Raw genomic sequence first — 18313 nt, forward strand, 5'->3', positions numbered from 1 at the left:
TTAAAAAATTAAACTTTTCACTCTCCTGCAGCAAGTCCAACTTACCACTCTTCTCCTCAGAAGACGTCCCAATTTGTCATTGGCTTTTCTTTTATATAGATATAATATTTTATAGAGATAATGTTTATGTACAATATAATCATGTATTAATATAATATAGTTTACTATAATCAATGGCACGTAATTCCAGAAAGTATTTAATGCAAAAGTAATGACAACTCTCACGATAAGTCATTGTTTCCTCCCTTAGGCATCAGAAGTACGCTTACAAGTCACCATCACTGATATGCTGTCAGCTGCTTCTCCATGCTTCTACCCAAGACATTGTGAACCACCTCTTGTCACAACATTTGATGACACTAAAAAATAATGATTAATGAACTAAGAATAAAGAATGTAAATTGTGGTTAATCGCAGGTGAAGGCAAATCATCCAAACAAAACTATCTTACTAGGCCATCTGGATTGCTTCCTCAGGCCAGTGTGACCTTCACCTCCTCAGCTTCTGCTGTCTTTTTTTTGTTTTCCAGTAACAACTGCATCTTCTATCCTTAACAGTTATCCTCATGGCATGCAGGGCCTCAGAACACACTTCAGCAGGTTCCTTTTCACCTAAAGCCGTAAAACATTTTAACTTAAGATGTATTTAACAGATGCCATTCTTATTAGGTGGCTCACTGTTTTTTTTTAGCCAAACACCAGGGATCTTGAAGGCACTGAAGTACACCAGCCAGATTTGACTGAAAAACCTCACAGAACAAGATGAAATCAGACAAAACCTACTTTCCATAGCCACATACTGACATATATTGAATTGCCACAGACTGTGCCTTCCATCATTTTACTTTCCCTCCTTGCAACTGTTCGGTTGGTTTGGGTTCCCCTCCTCCTTGGGCAAAAAGTGTAATAAAGATTTAACCAGATCACTTCCACCAGCCACTTTAACACACTCTTCCTCACCACCACCACGACCTTCAGACAAAGCATTTTCACACACTTATGAACTATGCCACATCCAGAAAGCAGTTGTTTTGCAAGAAACTTGCTTTCCCAGAGAATCTGGAGGAAGATGGCAACCAGGGTGCTGGACATGCTCGACTCGACTCGGACGGGAGCCCATTATCTCTGAGCATCAGCACTGCTGGCACTTGTCATGGCAAGCACTGGGCATGCTGCCAGGCACTTATACCCTCCAAGGGCATGACCTGGCAGGGTTTCTCTCAGGTGGGGAACAGCTGACACCCAGCAGAGACAACCACACCCAGGGCATAGTACAGCCTGAGGGAACAAGGTTTGTTTTGCACTCCTCCAGGTTCAAAGAGCGCATGCCAAAGTCTGCACAACCACTGAATTCACAGGTTTAGGTTCCCGCCCCAAGGGCTTGAACTCTAAAACTACAGCTGGCCACCCGATAACGCCAGACAGGATGTAACCCACCACCTCTCCTCCACAGCCCTCACCCCCCGAGGCAAGCCCAGGGCACAGGGGTCCCCGGGCTCCCCAGCGCCGGGCAGGGCCCCAGAGGCGGGAAAGGCCGTCCCCGTCCCCTCACGCCTGCCCGCGGGGCCCCAGGCGGGCTGCCGGCGGCCGCCGGGCAGCTCGGCTTCCTCCAGCCCGAGGGACCGTGCCCGGCTGGCGGAGCCCGGCACCCTCTCCTCAGGGCAAGCACAACTGCGCCGGCGCGGCCGGGCGGAGGGGCGCCGGGGAACTGTGAGACGGAGCCAGCGCGCCCCCCGCCTCACGCCGGCCCCACGTAACACCTCAGCGGGGCGCCATTTTGAAGCCCCCCGGGGCTGCAGGCCAGGCCCCGCTCCCCGCGGCGTGAGGAAGCGCGCCGGGCTGAGGGGACGGCGGCCCCCGCCTACCTCCAGCGTCTTCACCAGGACCCACATGTAGGCCTCGGAGATGCCCAGCGAGACGCCCAGCGCCGAGGGCAGCACGATGAGGCCAAGCACCAGCGCCAGCCACACCGCGCCCACCCGCCCCGCCACCGACCAAACGTCCTCCATCGCGAATCAGCGCCCGAGGACGCCGCCGCCACCGCCGCCGCCACTGAGCGGGCGGGCGCCGCCACCCGCCGCCCCACACCCCGCGCCCGCCCCCGGCCCGCCCCGGGGCTGGGCCAGGGCGGCGGCACAGCCCCGCCGCCCCGCGGAGGGGGCTGCAGGCCTCCGGTTTAATTGAATTTATTACATTTACCGTTGTTTAGTTCATTTAAGCACATGTTTCTCCAGCGAGCGTCTTCCCGTTAGGGGGAACAGAGGGTGCTCCTTACCGAAGACCCCCTTGGGGGAGCACAGGGCTGGGGAGATGGGGCTTTGCCTCAGGAGGTGACGCTGCGGGGGGCAGAAAGTGGCTGAAAACAGGCCACGTCCACGTTAAAAACTACTCCTGCAGGAAAAACATCTCCAGCGGAGCTGGTGCCACAGCGCAGCGCTGCGCGTGAGGCAGGTGTGTAGGTAGAGGCCACAGGGAGCCCGAAAACAGCAGCTCAGGAAGTAAAAGAGAGAAGGAAAATTGGGTAACGCTCCTGGATCCATGAATTGATAAGGAGGACAGATGAAGAAACAAGGCCTGCGCTTTGGCCAGCAGTGTCTGTCCACACTGTGTCCCATGCATTGTGCTGGGAAGAGGGATTCGCTGAGGGACCAGCCCGAGGGTACCTGACCAGGCAAGAGAAAGGAAACTGTGGAAAATGGCTAGAGGACGGTTTATCTGCCAGGGCCTGTGCATGGCAGTCAGAGCATGGCCTGACACAATCTCTACCAAGAAAGCAGTGTTTAGCAGGAGGAGGCTGAAGTAGAAGAGGGATGGCAGCCTTGCTGAAGCATCCTAGGGGAAGAGAAGAACAGTTTCCTGTAGGAAAAAGGCCTTCAACCTCATGTCTGCGCACATCTTTCTTAGGCATTTTTAAGAAAAGGGATTTTGATTTCCCTTTCCATATTTGAGAGGTCAGAAATGTATCTAAGAGCCAATTTCTTAGGGTCCATGGAAAAACCTGAATCAGACCCCAAGCCCTTGAGAACTATTTGCAGGAGAGTCATGGGAACAAGGGTGTTGCATTCTGCCTGCTATTTTTGGCTCTGGCACTGCATCATTTGGACGAGTCTTCTCTGGTCTCAGCGTCTCACCTCTCCTCCCACAGTTTGCTGCACATAATTTCTCTCAGGCAAAGACAGGATGATCCCTGATGAAGCCTCTGGGCACAACCACCACAGAAACAATCATCCAGCTAGATCTGAGATTGCCAGCCAGAACTTCAGTATTTTCATCCCTCTAAGTGTTTAGTTGCAGTCATGCCTGAAAGGCTCACTTAGAACTGAAGGCAGTAGGCTGCCAGTGCCATACACACATTAATGCAAGACTCCCTACTCTAACGAACTGTACTACAAGTGGTGTTCGTACGTTACAGGGGTGTGTGGATCCAAGCCAATTAAGAGTGCCCAAAGTCTGGAACAGAAACAAATCAAAAGAACATTACTTTCCAAACTGGATGATATTCACCACACATACACCTGTGGGCAGCTTACTTTAAATTTGTATTTTGCCTGTTGCTTCACAAGCAGAAGATGATACAGGGCATTTAATACTTGCTCATGAATTTTCATCTGGGGTGCAAATGGCAAAGGCCAAAGGCTTGGTTGATCGGTTTGGTTTTACCTGGCATTAAGGAGCAGAAGTCTCCATCCAAAGGACAGATGTAGCCCAGGTAGCAACAGTGGACGCTGCCTAGATCCTGAGGAAAGCAATAAGGTGTTCACAGTAACATGCCATACAGTTTTAATCTCCATTACATTTCAATATCTTAATTTAGATAGTAAGATATAAAATTGCCATCTGAAGCAAGAACTGCAATACAGATAATCCTGTGTGCAAGGCAGTTTTTTGCGTTTGTTGACAAAACCTTGAAAACTGAAAATAAAGAACTTGTTTGACTTAGTCCACATGTTTGTTAACCTCTGCTTTAGTAAAATGCAAAAAAGTCTTGACTCAGCACAGTGTATGTCAGATTTGGTGGCATATGGCAAATTCCTGAGTCTCAGAGGGCTGAAATCCATCAGTGTCCATGAAGTATCAAAAGAAAATTCTGGAGACTCCTATCATAACATTCATCACGCGGAATTAAGGCATTGCTTTTTTGCTGCAATAGCCTCACTCTTGAACCTACTGCTGCTGTCCACAGGCTCCGTAAACAAATAGTAGGAAATGAGTAGTCTCTACCAACGTTTGTGTTTTAGAGCAGGGGAAGTTGACTGGTTTGATCCCTGCTGTCACGATACACCAGTGGGGAAAAAAACGCTGGCAAAAAGGTATTTTGGCAGGCAGCAGTTCTAGGCACAGCCAGCCATTCTGCATACACTGAACAGAAGCAGGACAGAGGCAAGACTCACGTAAACAGAAACTGTTGTTTTATCACATCCAGGTTTCCCCTCCACACTCGCATGAATAATTCACAAAGCCATTAAAGCTAAATTGGAAAAAAAATCAATTCCATTCTTGAGCTGCTTGAAGAACCACCCTCGCTCTCTGGGACAGCAGAGAGGAAACATGCCTGCTAACCTGACAGCCTCCCTCTAGTGACAGAGCTGCTGGCAAAGTCTTATCATGAACGGTCTGAAGTTCATCCTTTGCGCGTATCTCGCATTCCCGTCAAAGCTGGCTGTTATTGCAGAAACTGTTGACGTATTAAAAAAAAAAGAAAAACAAACCCAAAAAAAACAACAACCACCAAACCAAAAAAAAACAACACAAAAGCTTGCTGTCTTTGCCAGGTGGCCTTGTCTTTTAAAATACAGCTATTATAAGCCACTGATCACCTATCTACTGATAAATCAGTTTCAGATGAATTCCATCATTACATTTTATTTGTTTCCTTTGTAGCCTGCGAGAACATACAATTTCTCTGCTTTGCTTTTACCAGTAAGCCTGTTTTCCTAAGAAAGGAGGATTTGCTTCATTCAGGCACTAGGACCATACTTTCAGCATGGGTAAGACGGCATGATTCCACTCAAGACACTGAAAGAGTGCTAATGTTAATTTTCCATGCTTTCATTTGTAGAAGGCCTGTTTTATACCCAAAGGCTACATGTAGTCATGCTTTCTAGTGGATTATTTTTCCAGTAAAAAGTGCAAACCATAAGAAAGAAACATCCCATGAAAATATATCAGAGTTGATAAACTTGCAAGAGAACATTTTCATATATCCTTATTTTTCAACTTATTTCACAAAGTACAGTGCAAACAAAAAAAGCTTCAGTTGAAATTATATGCTTCAAGTTCATCTAAACCAGGTACTCCAAATGGATACAAAAACTTTGGGTTTGTTTCTTTGTGAGAAGTTATCAAGATTCTTAATTTTTGTTCTATAAACACTAGTAATAGTGTATTTTATGTCTGTATTAAGAATACATTTACACTTATTGCCTTCATACGCACGGCTGTGTAATGTAACACACTATTTTAACAGTGGGCTGGATTGAATCAAAGGCTGAGAAAAATCATGTGTAAAATTCTCATCAGTCTTACCACACTGCTTTTCTGAATGATGTATCTTCAGGTTCCTTTGGTTATACTTATTTTATCCAATTTAATTATCAGAGCCCATCAGGTTTTGGCGGTATGGAGTGTGCCTGCAAATGTGGTTTCCAGGATGAGGGAAATCTTGTTGAACTGACTCAGGAAGAGAGACAGGACAGCGTCACTTCACATAGCAGTCACAGTCTCCCTTTGCTAGGTTATTGCACACGTTATTGGCTTCTGGTAGGTCAGATCCAATAAAAAGTAGCTTTTCATTTGTCTCCTGTCACTGGAGCTGGGCAGCTTCAGAATATCGAACAGTTTCATCTCATGTAAATATCTGTATTTTATTGGAAATAAATAGGGTCATGGTAGTTATCCTAGTACTCCCTTTTATCTTCTGCTGTTGAGGAATGGCAGGAAGCCAGCAAACCACTCGGAGGAATTCTGTACTCCCTCACCTGTCTTCTAGCTGCAGGCAGGTCATGCATCCTCTCCACGACTGTATTTGCTATAACTCACTGTAAAAATTGATACCCTCTACACAAGGAGTCAGGTTCCCAGATAAAAAGTGAAGCTGAAAACATATAAGTGGAACGTTACCTTCTGTTGTCGTGGTCCTCCAATTCTTATTACACTGAAAATAAATTCAAGTAGCCTGACTCCTACATACCCTTTAAGCCTAGCAGTGTGTATTGACAGAGCCAGACCCTCGTGTTTGTCTCCAGGAGGGATGAGGGCTCATAATAAGCACTGTGCACTTCAAGCAGTGTCCAGGTATGCCCCACCTCAAAAAGTTTAACTTCCATAATTTAGAAATTTTGGTTTCTACAAGTTATCAGTCCAGCTACAATGAAAACCTTGTTAAAAGCCCTGAGCTTATCTTCCCCTTATACGTGGGGAAATGTGAACACAGGAGGATATGAACCAAAGCAAGCAGAAAGGGAGGGGATTCTGGCCAGAAGAGCTAATTGGAAAGACTGTGGTGGAGATAACTGCAGGCCATTGGAACTGCACACCTCCCACACAACCCAGAGGTGCCTCAGCGAGAAACTGGTCTTTAACAATGGAGGGGGAAGAGGGAAGAGAGGGCTCTTCTCTAAAGCAATGGTCATATGAATAAATGCCAGGGGCAAATGCTCCCAGGTGTTCAGCATCCAGCACTTTTCATTTGGATGCCCTAAGCACAGGCATTGTGGTCATTTGGCCTCCCACCTACAGCAGGACTGTATCACTTGGAGCACGGCAGCTGAGACTCCTCGTTAGTCTTGGAAACAAACAGTACTTTGTGACCATTCTAGCAAGAGGTACGCTTGCACATTTTTGAATGAGACATCTCAGTGCTTGTTCCTGCAAGTTGCTAAATATGCTGGCCTTTATACAACAAAATATTTAAGAGCATACTTAAAGCTTGGTTCTGTGGTAGAGGAGCATCAGAAGGCAATTCAGTATGGGTCTTCCTTTATGACCTTAAAAGCATTTGCACACAACTGACCAAACCACCCATAAACCTTCAGCACTGTATTACGCAGAGGGGCTTTTGTGAGTATCCGAGCACTTCTATGCATCAAGCACCAGAGGAGATGCAGACACCGTCTTCAGAGCAAAAATGCTACAGACAACCCAGCAGACGTGCAAGAATCTGCAGCATCAACACAAGGAGCATGCCACGTGGGTGGTACCTCCTTTTACTGTCTACCATGACCTGAAGCCTGGCTTTCTATTGCACTTAGAGAGGAGAAAGAGTCAAGAAAAAAATATGTAAGTATTACTCCAGAACGTCATGATCTTTTTAATGACTTAAGTTTCCAATATAAAAAAATTACCACTTAACATGATACTGTACTATTCTGTTCATGCCAGTGTTTTAAGGAAGAAAAAGCCCCATGCTGATGTCTAGTAAATTGACTTATCTTTTCGTCTTTTTTCTAAACTGATAGGAAGGCTTGTACTTCCCAAAAGAGCATCAATAAGGTTCTAGTCCTCGCGGCAGTGTTAGACACGCATACAGCACTGCCACCTCCTGGTCCCACAGCAAGAGTGACCCATCCCCGCTTGACACGTGAAGCAGCCAGTGCGGTGTAACGCCCTTGGTGCACCCACCACATTCCCCTGGCACACCTGCAATGCAAAGAGCGAGGACGCAACATGCAAAGAACCACTTAAAAGCCCAAATGTTTAAGACGGCATCTGGATAGAAACCAGCCACAGCTCAAATCTAACATAAATTTATTTTTTATATTAGATATCTCTGCGTATAGTCCCTTGTAGGTGTATTTTATAAAATCATATTCATAAAGACATGGCAAACAGAGTGGTTACTTGAGGTGTAACACAGTTTGCTTTATTGAACATGTCTACATACATCTTATGTAAAGTGATAAATTATATGAGTAAAGGAGACTGCCCATAGCCATATGATAAGCATCTTTTAAAATCTGTTATATAATTGATAAACACAGTATTTAATGTATGAGCAAATGAATGTTTGTGATGTAGTTCCAAAATAAGCTGTTTAATAGATGCCCGTATAAACCTGAAAGGTAGGATTTAACAGCTATCCCATACAGAAAGAAGAAATATACTTATTTCTTAAAAGTCCAGTATGCAAGTATATAGTGTTTTCCCCAATATTACTCAATTTAATATCCACCATGTAGATATTAAATGTCTTTCACCACATGCATCTTTCATATAGTCAAACACAAATACCAAGGGATATCAACTGATGTCAATAATCTGCAATTGCACACAAATCATGACTACCGATTAGTAAAGCAATTATCATATTAAAAGAGTTCAACAGGGCTCAACATACTGTAAAATTAGAAATCAGTCAATACCACAGCCATTATATAGAACATCATTGATTGGATGTACTAAACGCTAGCCTTGATGACAATCGATCACGATGAACCCTGCTCACAAAGGAGTCTGGTACACTAATTGAGGAGCCATCGTTAAATAGAGTAATAAATAGAGGAGGAGGAAAGAGGAGAAATGGCTACAAAGCTAAAGTCCCTCCTGTCTGTACAACGACAATAAAAGAGCAAAGAGCCAGGAAGGTGCCTCTCTACACCACATGTCCACTAACTTCTAAGCCTACTTTTCCAAAACCAAATGAACCTGTGAACCCCTCAATCCATGCCACAGCTGGGAAGCACACTCAAAAGAGCCTCGGCAATTGGTATTTCACCTCAGCACAAACATTTCCAAAAGCAAATCCCACAGAGGACTTGAAAACCCAGAGGTCCTGTAACACCTCTGTGAGCTCTCTCCGTCAGCCTACCTGAAATCAGGCCTCAGACCGCACACATAACAGAATACACCCCTTAGAGTGCCCTGGGGCTCACAGCGGACGCCACTGAAGAGCTGCTTTCCTCACTTTCGTTCAGGGCAGCTGCACAGGGAAGAGGCTGAATAAAACACTGGGCCATCGAGTTTGGCACTAATTGCTTGTTGTTCTCACTACAGCTCAAGGAAACACTTGCTGGTAGAAAATAAGTTCAGAACATCTCCCTTATTATCAAGAAAACACATTTGCTTCTGAAAGTGGCCCCAGACCAGCAGCAAACAGCATCAAGGTACTGAAGAAAGGTACACATCACAGCAAATGCAACTGTTGGACTGCTTTCAGGAACATCCCAAGCTTGCCCCCTCTATGGAATTTTAAAATACAAATAAAAGCTCAGGGGTGAGACCCATACCTGATTTTGAAGCAACTGAAGGACAGAAGTATTTCTGATTTTGGTTTGTCACAGGGAAGAGATGACCTGGGGAAACCCCACGCAACACCGCCTGCTGAAACTCAGAACAAGCTCAAGCTTTGCTGGTAGTACACCATGACTCATAACCAAAGATCCGGTGTTTGGGGTATGCAGAGTTATTTCTACGTTTTCATGGTTTCCTGGAAATGTAGGAGGAATAACAGGCTCGTTCATTGGAATTTAGGGCAACTCTGCATTCAATGAAACACGCCGAGGCGACTGTGCAAGGGCGTTTGCTACTGTTACCCAGCCGCCACTGGGAGGCACCGTTTGCACTTTTCTTATAACGATCGCCTGTGCAATCGCTGAAACACGTTTAAAAACAGCGGGTTAGGAAAAACCAGTGTCTCCCAATAACGCAGAAGTCAGCAGAAGTGGGAGAGAGAAGAGCATTTCAGACCTTTCCAAAGTAAGACAGATACAGCTGTAGAAAAAGACATTTGGAGTCAAGAGAATAAAAGGATTCTAGCTACATAAATCAGACTTAACGTGCAGGTACATTACAGTGAAATATTAGACATTTCAGCAAATTCCCATTCAGCTCTCACAGAGTACAAGAGGTCACTATGTCTTCTAATAATCTGTAATGTTTCTATTGTTATCATTAACTCCTCTTTCTCATGTTCATGCTATGCTCCTAATTGATAGTAGGCATCTGGGCGTCCCTTTATATACGTACAAAGTGAGTACATATATATACACATACACACACACAGAGAGAAGAAAAAAAATGTATATTTATATATATAAAAAGAGACCTCAAAAACTCTGTCTTATATTGGTTTTGAGTCACATATGTTCTTGGAGGCCCAGGAAATTTAGAGAACCTGTCTAAAAAAATGCTTAAATACATTAAGGCAATGATGGTCATTTACCCAGAAACTCGCCTTACACTGCTTAACAATGCATAGTTACAACCTGATTCAGGTTACTTTACCCTTGTAGCACAGCAGCACAATATACTTTAAACATTAATAGCGGTAATGTCTAAATAACCTCCCCACAGTCCAGGGATGAAAACTCAGAAATACGAACCTGATGTTAAAGCTATTTCAGACAGCGTATTTAGTTTAAAGGGGTCAAAGCATAAGTCATCTTTACGTCTTCTACTCCCAACCAAGGAAAATTTAGTAATGCAACCACCCAAAAAAATGCTTTCAGATTCCTTCTCAAGCTCCAGTTTTGGAAGCCTGCTTGAGGAAGAAGAGGCATGTTAGACACAGTGACTCAGCCTTTACGGCATTCTGAGAGCTGCCCTCACTTATTCAAGGTTCAGGACCTTAAATACGGGGGACAGAGCTCCAGCCTTCAGTCCAGTGCAGAAGCAGCGTAGCACCCAAGTGACTTAAGGTCCCAGACCACCCCAGGACCCATGTTGTGTACAAAGATTCTGCACTGCACCTTGGGCATGGTGCACAACTGTCATTAAGGACCTAAAGGTGGGGTTTATAAGTGTATCTGGCTTTCCATGCACCAGCTGATCAGACAGTAATGTCTTCAAAAGTCAGCATAAGCAGCTATTTTGACTCAGTCTCTGACAAACCCACATAGCGAGAGGGTCTGATTTCATTCACTCGTTCCAACATACACTTACTTTCAACTCATGGCCCACTGTCTTAGGCATCTCAGAAGTTCAGGATGAATGTACCTAGGACTTTGGTTTGCTTCAGTTGCACCAACATGATGTGTTACTGCCACAGCAACAGTTAGCATCACTTAGATGCTCAGTATGTAGGTATTAGCCAACAGCACCAAACTACAAAGCAAGGCGACATTTTATAACGTACATCTTCCCTACACTGGTTAGCCGTATCACAAGGCCCTCGTGTTTTATTTGAAGAAGCGACCCAGTCAGAAGTGAAAGGCTCATTCGATAAGGAACTGAAGGGTAAATACATTAAATAGTAAACAATAGAGGAAGTTTGTGCTCTTGAGGAAGACAGAGCCACAGGCTTCTCCAACGTAGCTTGCACAAACAATTAATAAAAAAGCCAAAACCCCTGTTACTTAGATATTTTTTTAAGGTTTTTGGCAGGGGGTTTGAGTGTCTGATCCACTGAAATATTTATTCACTTCCATCTAAACCTATCACTTGGCACCAATCATCATGAGACTGTGATACACTTGATCCTGCAAAGGAACAGAGAAAAAAGGAGCAAAAACAGTTCAGAAGCCTGGCTGCTGCAAGACCAGTGGAAGATAAGCAAAGAGGAGGAATAACACAAGTGTGAGTTCTTTGATTGTGAAAAATAAGCTGCAGTTTACCAGCTTCCCACTCACATACTATCATGAGAACGTGTTCTTTTTACTGTTACCTTATCCTCCTGTTGGAGGAGAAAGAGACACTTATCTGTGGTGTCCTTTTGGAAAACAATCAATTCCTTCACAACCTCAGTACTCTAAGGGCAGTACACAATTTCAGTTAAAAGCAATTACAAGGCTACTGCTGATAAATGCAAATGAAATACAGAATAGAAAGAGAAAGGAAAGGGGGAGATGGGAGGCAAGTAAAGAAAGCACGACCAAAACCAAGAAACATTTCTTTAAAGCAGGGCAAGACAAAAAAGTTTAAGTCAAGTTGGCATTTTTACTGGCAGCTAACAAACCCCACTTCTCTTGTTGACAAGCTCATCACTTGCTTTAAATTTCCCTATTCTATACGTAAGCACTTACTTCGCAGTTTTTCACTTCTTTTGTTAAGACAGCCAAAAAATGGCAGAGAAAATACAGACAACATCACCACTCCTCCCGCAGCTCAACAGGTGACCTGTAATACTCGTACATTCAGAGGTCTGAGCTATACTTTTTACAAGAGTTGGAGTCGTAACCATAATGAGGATCACACATTCAAGGGCTCTTCTGCTCTTGGTGAGCTGGGGAAGTATTGCAGGACAGGAAAAGAGGCCCGTCATCTTCTAATGTCTTACAGAAGCAAAGCCCAAATAAGAAAACTGCTGTTCCAATAGTTCTTCTTTATCACCCCATCTTTTCCTGTCTCTGGTCCCTCTTTTTGCGTGTTCCGTCTCCCCTTTTACCTCCAAGCGGGAAGAAAGCATGCAGTAGTGTGGGAAGGATGCTCCCAACACTTGTCTTAACCGCTTGCATACAACTGCAATCTCTGTTAGCAACTCTCAGACATCAGTCACACAAAAGGAAAAACTCCCAATTTTAAGCTCTGGCACACTGAAGAGATTTACCAGTTGTCAGGATAGTCTGTGACATTTCTTCAGCTTTTTATACTTGGAAACCAAATCAACAGCTTCAACAGACATGGAAGCACAGCTTACTACGGTCAGGAGCAAGCAGAACCTCTTTCACAATAGGAGAGTCTGAAGCAACTTTCCTCTGTAGGCACACTGCTAGCACTCTCCCTACCTGGGGAGCTAACAGCTTTTTAAAAGGGCAGTTTCTCCTACTGCTTACCTATGACCCCAACATTTGAACTGACTGATCCACCAAGAGAATTCACATACCTGTAGCAACTAGACCCAGGGATGATACACCAGGCCTGGCCACAGAAGAAGAGAGCTCAGTTCTGTGCCGTGCAGCCTCAGGGCCGTTACCACCTCTGTTAGCTATTAGTTTCCTAGACCCTCCAGGGCTGGGCAATGCAATGGAACATCTGTGCATCTGTCTTTCTGCAGGGTGTATTATGCTCACCATGACAGGTCCTCCATCTCTGCTGAGACCTCAGTCAGGGGGCTGCTGTCACGTAAACTTTATTAAGTGTCCTTACCAACTCATTTGTCTTAAAGCAGCTTGGGCAAAATAACACCTATCCATGTGTGCTTCTTTAGTGATGTTCAGATCATTAAAGAAGCCAGATTCTTCCACGTGGGAGCTACTCAACAGGAGAGCAAATATTTTATACAAAGAAATACGATGGGTGACAGAAATATTTCCATCTCAGATTCCTTAAGTGCACTTGCTCTGTATATTTCTGGAGGGTGGGCTTGCCAGAGAGCAAATCAGTAGCCTTCACATCAAGCATTATCACAGGCAGGTCGCTATCCAGAAATAAATACGACAGAGAATAACAGAGGTCACGTCATAGGTTTTCTTTAATTTGTGTAACAAAGGGACATGGCAAAATCAGAAGACAAAATATATTTTTTTAAAAAAAATATGTATTTTTCTACAACATTGTCCTTTCTTGTGACTAATTTATCCCAGCATCACACACCCAGGCATCAGGGACAGACTGCCCTGGACACTGTTCTGCTGTTTGTTAGTGGGACCCTGTAAAATTTCCTACGTTGCCATCACGGGTCTTGCGATACAGAGGGGAAAGTCAATGACTGCCTCTTTCCCTCTGACAGTCAACACTTCCTCTACAACTTGCAATTCAGAAAAAAATATTTTAGTGAACTCCACGTCTGACATCAGGACTCTCTCTCTCCAGCAACACAGTGACTGTGGCACAGAGGAAAACTGCTAGTCTAAGTTGTTGAGAGAGGCTAGTACAGTGGTGTTTTATTACAAGTTGAGAAGTTACTATTTAAGTCTTCAGGCTAACTCAAAGGTTTAAAAAAATATAATGGTATTTTAATGAACCTAAGTAATTTTATTGCAGATTCTTCCCACTCAACAATGCAGAGAATTTTACTAGTAAACCTTCCTATTTATAGGATAATTGTATATTGTAAATCTCATTTATAAAATTATATCCTTATTTAATGCAAAATACTATCTCTTTATGGTTTACCTGCTGTGTCGTATGCAAAATATCTTACAGGGACAGAAGGAAAATACGTTGGTTTTAATATTAAAAAAATAGCCCACTGTCTGGTGGAGATAAGTCACAGAAAAATGAGATAAACCAACATTAAATAATACAAAATTAACAAACATTTCTGTTTCCCACAGATCCATTTTCTATTACTATCTGGCAATATTTTTTCTGTTGCTCTTCCTTGAAAGACTCTTTGACCTTTTTCCTTTTCAGTCCCCCATCCCTGAAAAGATACAGAAAAGAAACAGCCCTGAGCTCACCTCAGGGTCAAGGCAGAAAAACGTTACAATAACTAGACTATGTAGTCAAAGCACTTTTCACCCTAAATGTTGGCTCTTGCAATACAATGCTAAATAGTCTGCGCTGCCAAGACTTACCACAAAACACAAAAAACACCTTTCCTTTAACCCCACGTTTAACAGGCAAATAATTTCTTTTCACCAAATACTACCTGCTGGCTAGATCCACATGTCAGCACCATTTCTCCTTTTTATGGTATATTATTCTATTTATTCTAGTGGAACCGTTCAAGGAATAAAGTAGTGTTTTCTGACTCACAGTCAGTAAGGGTGATGGACTACAGCCCAAGCAAAGCAAATCTGGAAGAAGTTTTAACAGATTCCAGGCTAATGCTTCAGAATACAGAATGCCTAAACATACTTTAAACGCTAACCTCAAAAGTGTTGCTTCTTACCAAGGAAGCACAGACATTCCTCCTCGAGCAGCAATGACAGCCTTGACTCTGTTGGCAAAGTGAACAGCATCTTCTTCTTCCTGAAAAAAAAAAAAATGAATAATTTGCTTTGCAACTTAAACATTTTCTCCATGTCTCACTTAAAGAGGTACTTTCTGCCAGACAGCAGGCACTTGGGTTTCTGTCAGGCCCACAAGCCAAACGTGACCTGCAGGGCAGTTCCAGCTAGCTAGTCTTGGGGAACACTGCCTGGTTTGCCACCATCTGCTGCCAAAAACAACTAAGAGGGAGGCTCTGCCGTTTCTGAGGCAATCTCAAGCAACACACAGGGTGAGGTCACAGATTAGGCCAGAGCAGGGGATGCATCTGCTCCCAGTATTTCAGTATCAGTCCAAAGCTGGGAACACACCAACGGGATCACCCTTGGAGGAGATGGCATGCCTTGAACATGGGTGGGGCCTGGTGCATTCAAGACCAGTGAATTATTGTGAGTTCTCAGGAGCCTGTTTGCCCAAACTGCAAAGGACTGAAGATACATGCATTACAGCAGCTTCCTTGCCAAAACTAGGGCTGAGCAAAACCAGAGTAGGCAGTACCAAACTGGGGCACTACTGGAGCAAAGGCCTTGACCACTTCATTAGTATCAGGTCAATACCCACAGGTAGTAGGCAGAGAAGCTGTGCCAGGTTGTGGGGTAAAGCTGCTGAGCAAAGGATCAGCTGGATATGCTGCAGAGCTGAGAAACACGGAGGTGGGAGGAAGCTGTGCAGATGGAGGTAAAGGGGGAACACAGAAGGCAGAAGCACCCCAGGACAAAGGGAAAAGAAGGCCTGGATCTATGTATCACTTCTGAAATAAAATAGGGAAGTCTGCACCAGGCCGAGGGACAGGACGCCCACAGCATAAACCCACAAATTTATCATCTTTCCTAGTTTCTGGGAGAAGAGGAAAGCAAGGCAACTGCACCCAAGTAAAGATGCTGTTTGGGAGCAATAGGAAGCATGGCGCAGAAATGTCTGAATATCTGCAAAAGTAGTTTTTTCTTGAAGGTAGCTAACCCACATAAATCCATGCCTGCTTACTTTTAAGACTACAGTGTTACTTTCTGGCCTTTGTCCGTTAAGTTGTCAATAAAGATTCACAAATATAATGCCAACACACTGTGCGCAGTAATGCAGACTTTCTACCAGACAACACTTTCTGAGCATTTCCAAACCATAAAAAAAAGAAAGCGTAAGTACCTCTTTGATCATCGGTGGCAGGTACCACACATTACAGACAATAGCCCAGCTGGTCATCACATTAAAAGCATAGGTCATCATGGAATACTTTGTGCTGTTCCAGAATGCATCTGCAAAGCGGGGGTCATACTGGAAGACAAGAATAAGGAAGGCATAGTATATAAACCAATATAAATACCTTGGTTTAAATCACATAAGCTGTTCTTTTTTGGCCATGAAGTCACAGTTCAACTTGTTAAATCAGGGGCAAATCTAATCACACTTCCTCAAAGCAGTAGTAAATCCAGAGTAAAGCTCCACATTTCAACATTTATTACAAGTTTATAACAATTAACCTTTAAAAGCAATGCAGGACCCCAAACTGTGACAGACCCGTTGAAACATCTCAACTGTAACAAGATAGATCTACTCAAAATGTAAAGACTTGTCATCTACAGGTATGCTGACTACTAAGGTTTCCTTGACAATGCTCACACCAGTTATAATGATTTTTGTAAGATTAGGCAACGTTATAGTTCCAAAAAATGTAACTAATCTATTTAAAGCTAGGGTGACTTGGCTAAACCTACTCAGAAAGCCTTGGGAGTGCTAAGAAAAGTGCCTTTATCCCCAGAGCACACAAAAGCCCTGGGACAGAAAGAGCAGGCTGAATGATACTGGAGTAATTTTATCAGTGTGCTTAACTGTAAATGTTGCGACTAATGTATCCATGACATGGCCGAACTGTACAACGCTGTATTATGTAGTTTAGCTACTAGTAGAATGCAGCATTGTATGGTTTAGTTAACCAGATAGGAACCGAATAATGTCCGAAATGAAGACATGAGCCAAGAGAGCTGAAACAGGGCCAGAAGAAGAAAAGGTCATGAAAAGGATAAGAAGAAGAGGAAGATGACAAAGAAGATGAAGATGTCCCAAACGACCACCAGAGGACCCCCGACCCATCAGGCCACACATGTGTAGCAAAGAGTGTGGATATGATAGGTAGTTCTTGGAACTGTAATGAATATGCCAATAGTTTTTCAGAAATGTCATTAATACGTATAGATCAGCCATATAAACAGCAAACAAAGCCTGTATGCACATGGGGCAGAACTTGTCCCCCGTGCATCCAGCTCCAAAAATAAAGCATGCTGCTTTCTAACACTCCAAACTGGGTATTAAGAGAGTTTTGTATCCGATTTTTCGGTATCAATAACTGAACACACAACACAGTAATTGCACCTGTGCTTTTCAGGTTCTTCGTTAATCAGTTGTAAAAATATGCAGTGTTAACGTTTGCCATACTGCACTGACCTGCGAGATATTGAGCACCATGAAAAGAATCCATTTTCTCAGGCTTATTCAGTACCCTATTCACACAGAGCAAACCCCTGTTTAAGGTTTATCCGCAAACAGCTTCTCCGACATGAGAAGTTTCTGTGAATAATCCTTCTGTGTTTGGAAACATGCAGACACGTTACCTTGATTGCTACTGGATGGATGGTCCCTCCTACCTCAAAGCTTCCCTTCTTAAACATCATTACTGATGTGTTGTTTATGCACGTACCTGCCCAGAGTTAAAACAGATTAAGTTTTAATCCACTCTAAGAAAAATATCATCAAAAGAATCCTAATCTTTAAGGAGACTTTAGTTGCTAAAGGAGAAAGTAAGTTTTAGTTCTGAAACACAATCCCAGAGCCTGTTCTCTCTTCCATTATGCTATAAGCTAAAGCAAATAAGACTGTCATAAAACTGTTGCAAAATACTAGAATCTCACTTTCAATCTCTCACAAGAGCTAGTTAATTCTACAGAGTAAAACCTAACATCTCACTTGAAAAGACTGGGTATAATAAACTCCACTCAGTGGCAAGAGCAGCAATAAAATCAATATATTTGTTTCCTACCTTCTGGGAAAATTAAAATGGGTAATTTGGCCTTATCTGCAATGTGTTCTCTAATTCTGTGGAGAGAAAACAAAATTTCAGTGTATACTTCATATTTTCATTTGGCCAAGAATCTAAACATCCATTACTTCTTACATAGGACAAGAAAAGCCCTTGCCCAATTGCCCTTTGCCAGTCAGTAGCCTCAGCCAAGACGTGTGCTAGTTTCAGGCCTTTATCCCAGAGGTTATCACTTGCTAACTGCAGAAGCAGGTCTTCTACAAAACTGTATACAGTCTTTATTTCACCATTTTAATGCAATTAACATGAAGTCAGAGAACAGTGGTACTTGGAGCATGTAACAATCACTTGCCATTTATTTTTGACAGGTTCCAGCTACGAACACAGTTGAACTTTTTTTTTGATTGAGGTATATTCCATATTTTAAGTTTCATGCCTTCTAGGTTCATAACATCAGTTTTATGCTACCTAATGA

General features: G+C 43.5%; 2 protein-coding genes across 5 annotated transcripts in view; both read right to left on the bottom strand.

Moving 5' to 3' along the window:
- The window catches only part of LOC102055839 (glycerol-3-phosphate acyltransferase 3), a 31047-nt gene extending 21744 nt beyond the window's left edge, over nt 1-9303 (bottom strand). The window contains exon 1 of one of the 2 annotated variants that reach the window (XM_005444508.4): nt 9224-9303. Coding sequence is in view for 1 of the 2 variants with exons in the window: in XM_055703336.1 (XP_055559311.1) it covers nt 1865-2008 (144 nt within the window). In the remaining variant the exon portion in view is untranslated. Of the gene's footprint in view, nt 1-1864; nt 2076-9223 lie in introns of those variants that run through there. The other variant, XM_055703336.1, reaches the window with a different exon arrangement.
- A 175-nt stretch (nt 9304-9478) lies between these two features.
- The window catches only part of LOC102055674 (glycerol-3-phosphate acyltransferase 3), a 33801-nt gene continuing 24966 nt past the window's right edge, over nt 9479-18313 (bottom strand). For all 3 annotated transcript variants that reach the window (XM_027813024.2, XM_027813023.2, XM_005444507.4), the window contains 5 exons: nt 17839-17894; nt 17414-17499; nt 15951-16079; nt 14710-14789; nt 9479-14238 (listed from right to left, as the gene is read on the bottom strand). In XM_027813024.2, the coding sequence (XP_027668825.1) occupies nt 14124-14238; nt 14710-14789; nt 15951-16079; nt 17414-17499; nt 17839-17894 (466 nt within the window). In that variant the 3' untranslated portion in view covers nt 9479-14123. The remainder of the gene's footprint in view (nt 14239-14709; nt 14790-15950; nt 16080-17413; nt 17500-17838; nt 17895-18313) is intronic.

Source organism: Falco cherrug, chromosome 1 (genome assembly GCF_023634085.1).
Source record: "Falco cherrug isolate bFalChe1 chromosome 1, bFalChe1.pri, whole genome shotgun sequence".
Taxonomy (NCBI): domain Eukaryota; kingdom Metazoa; phylum Chordata; class Aves; order Falconiformes; family Falconidae; genus Falco; species Falco cherrug.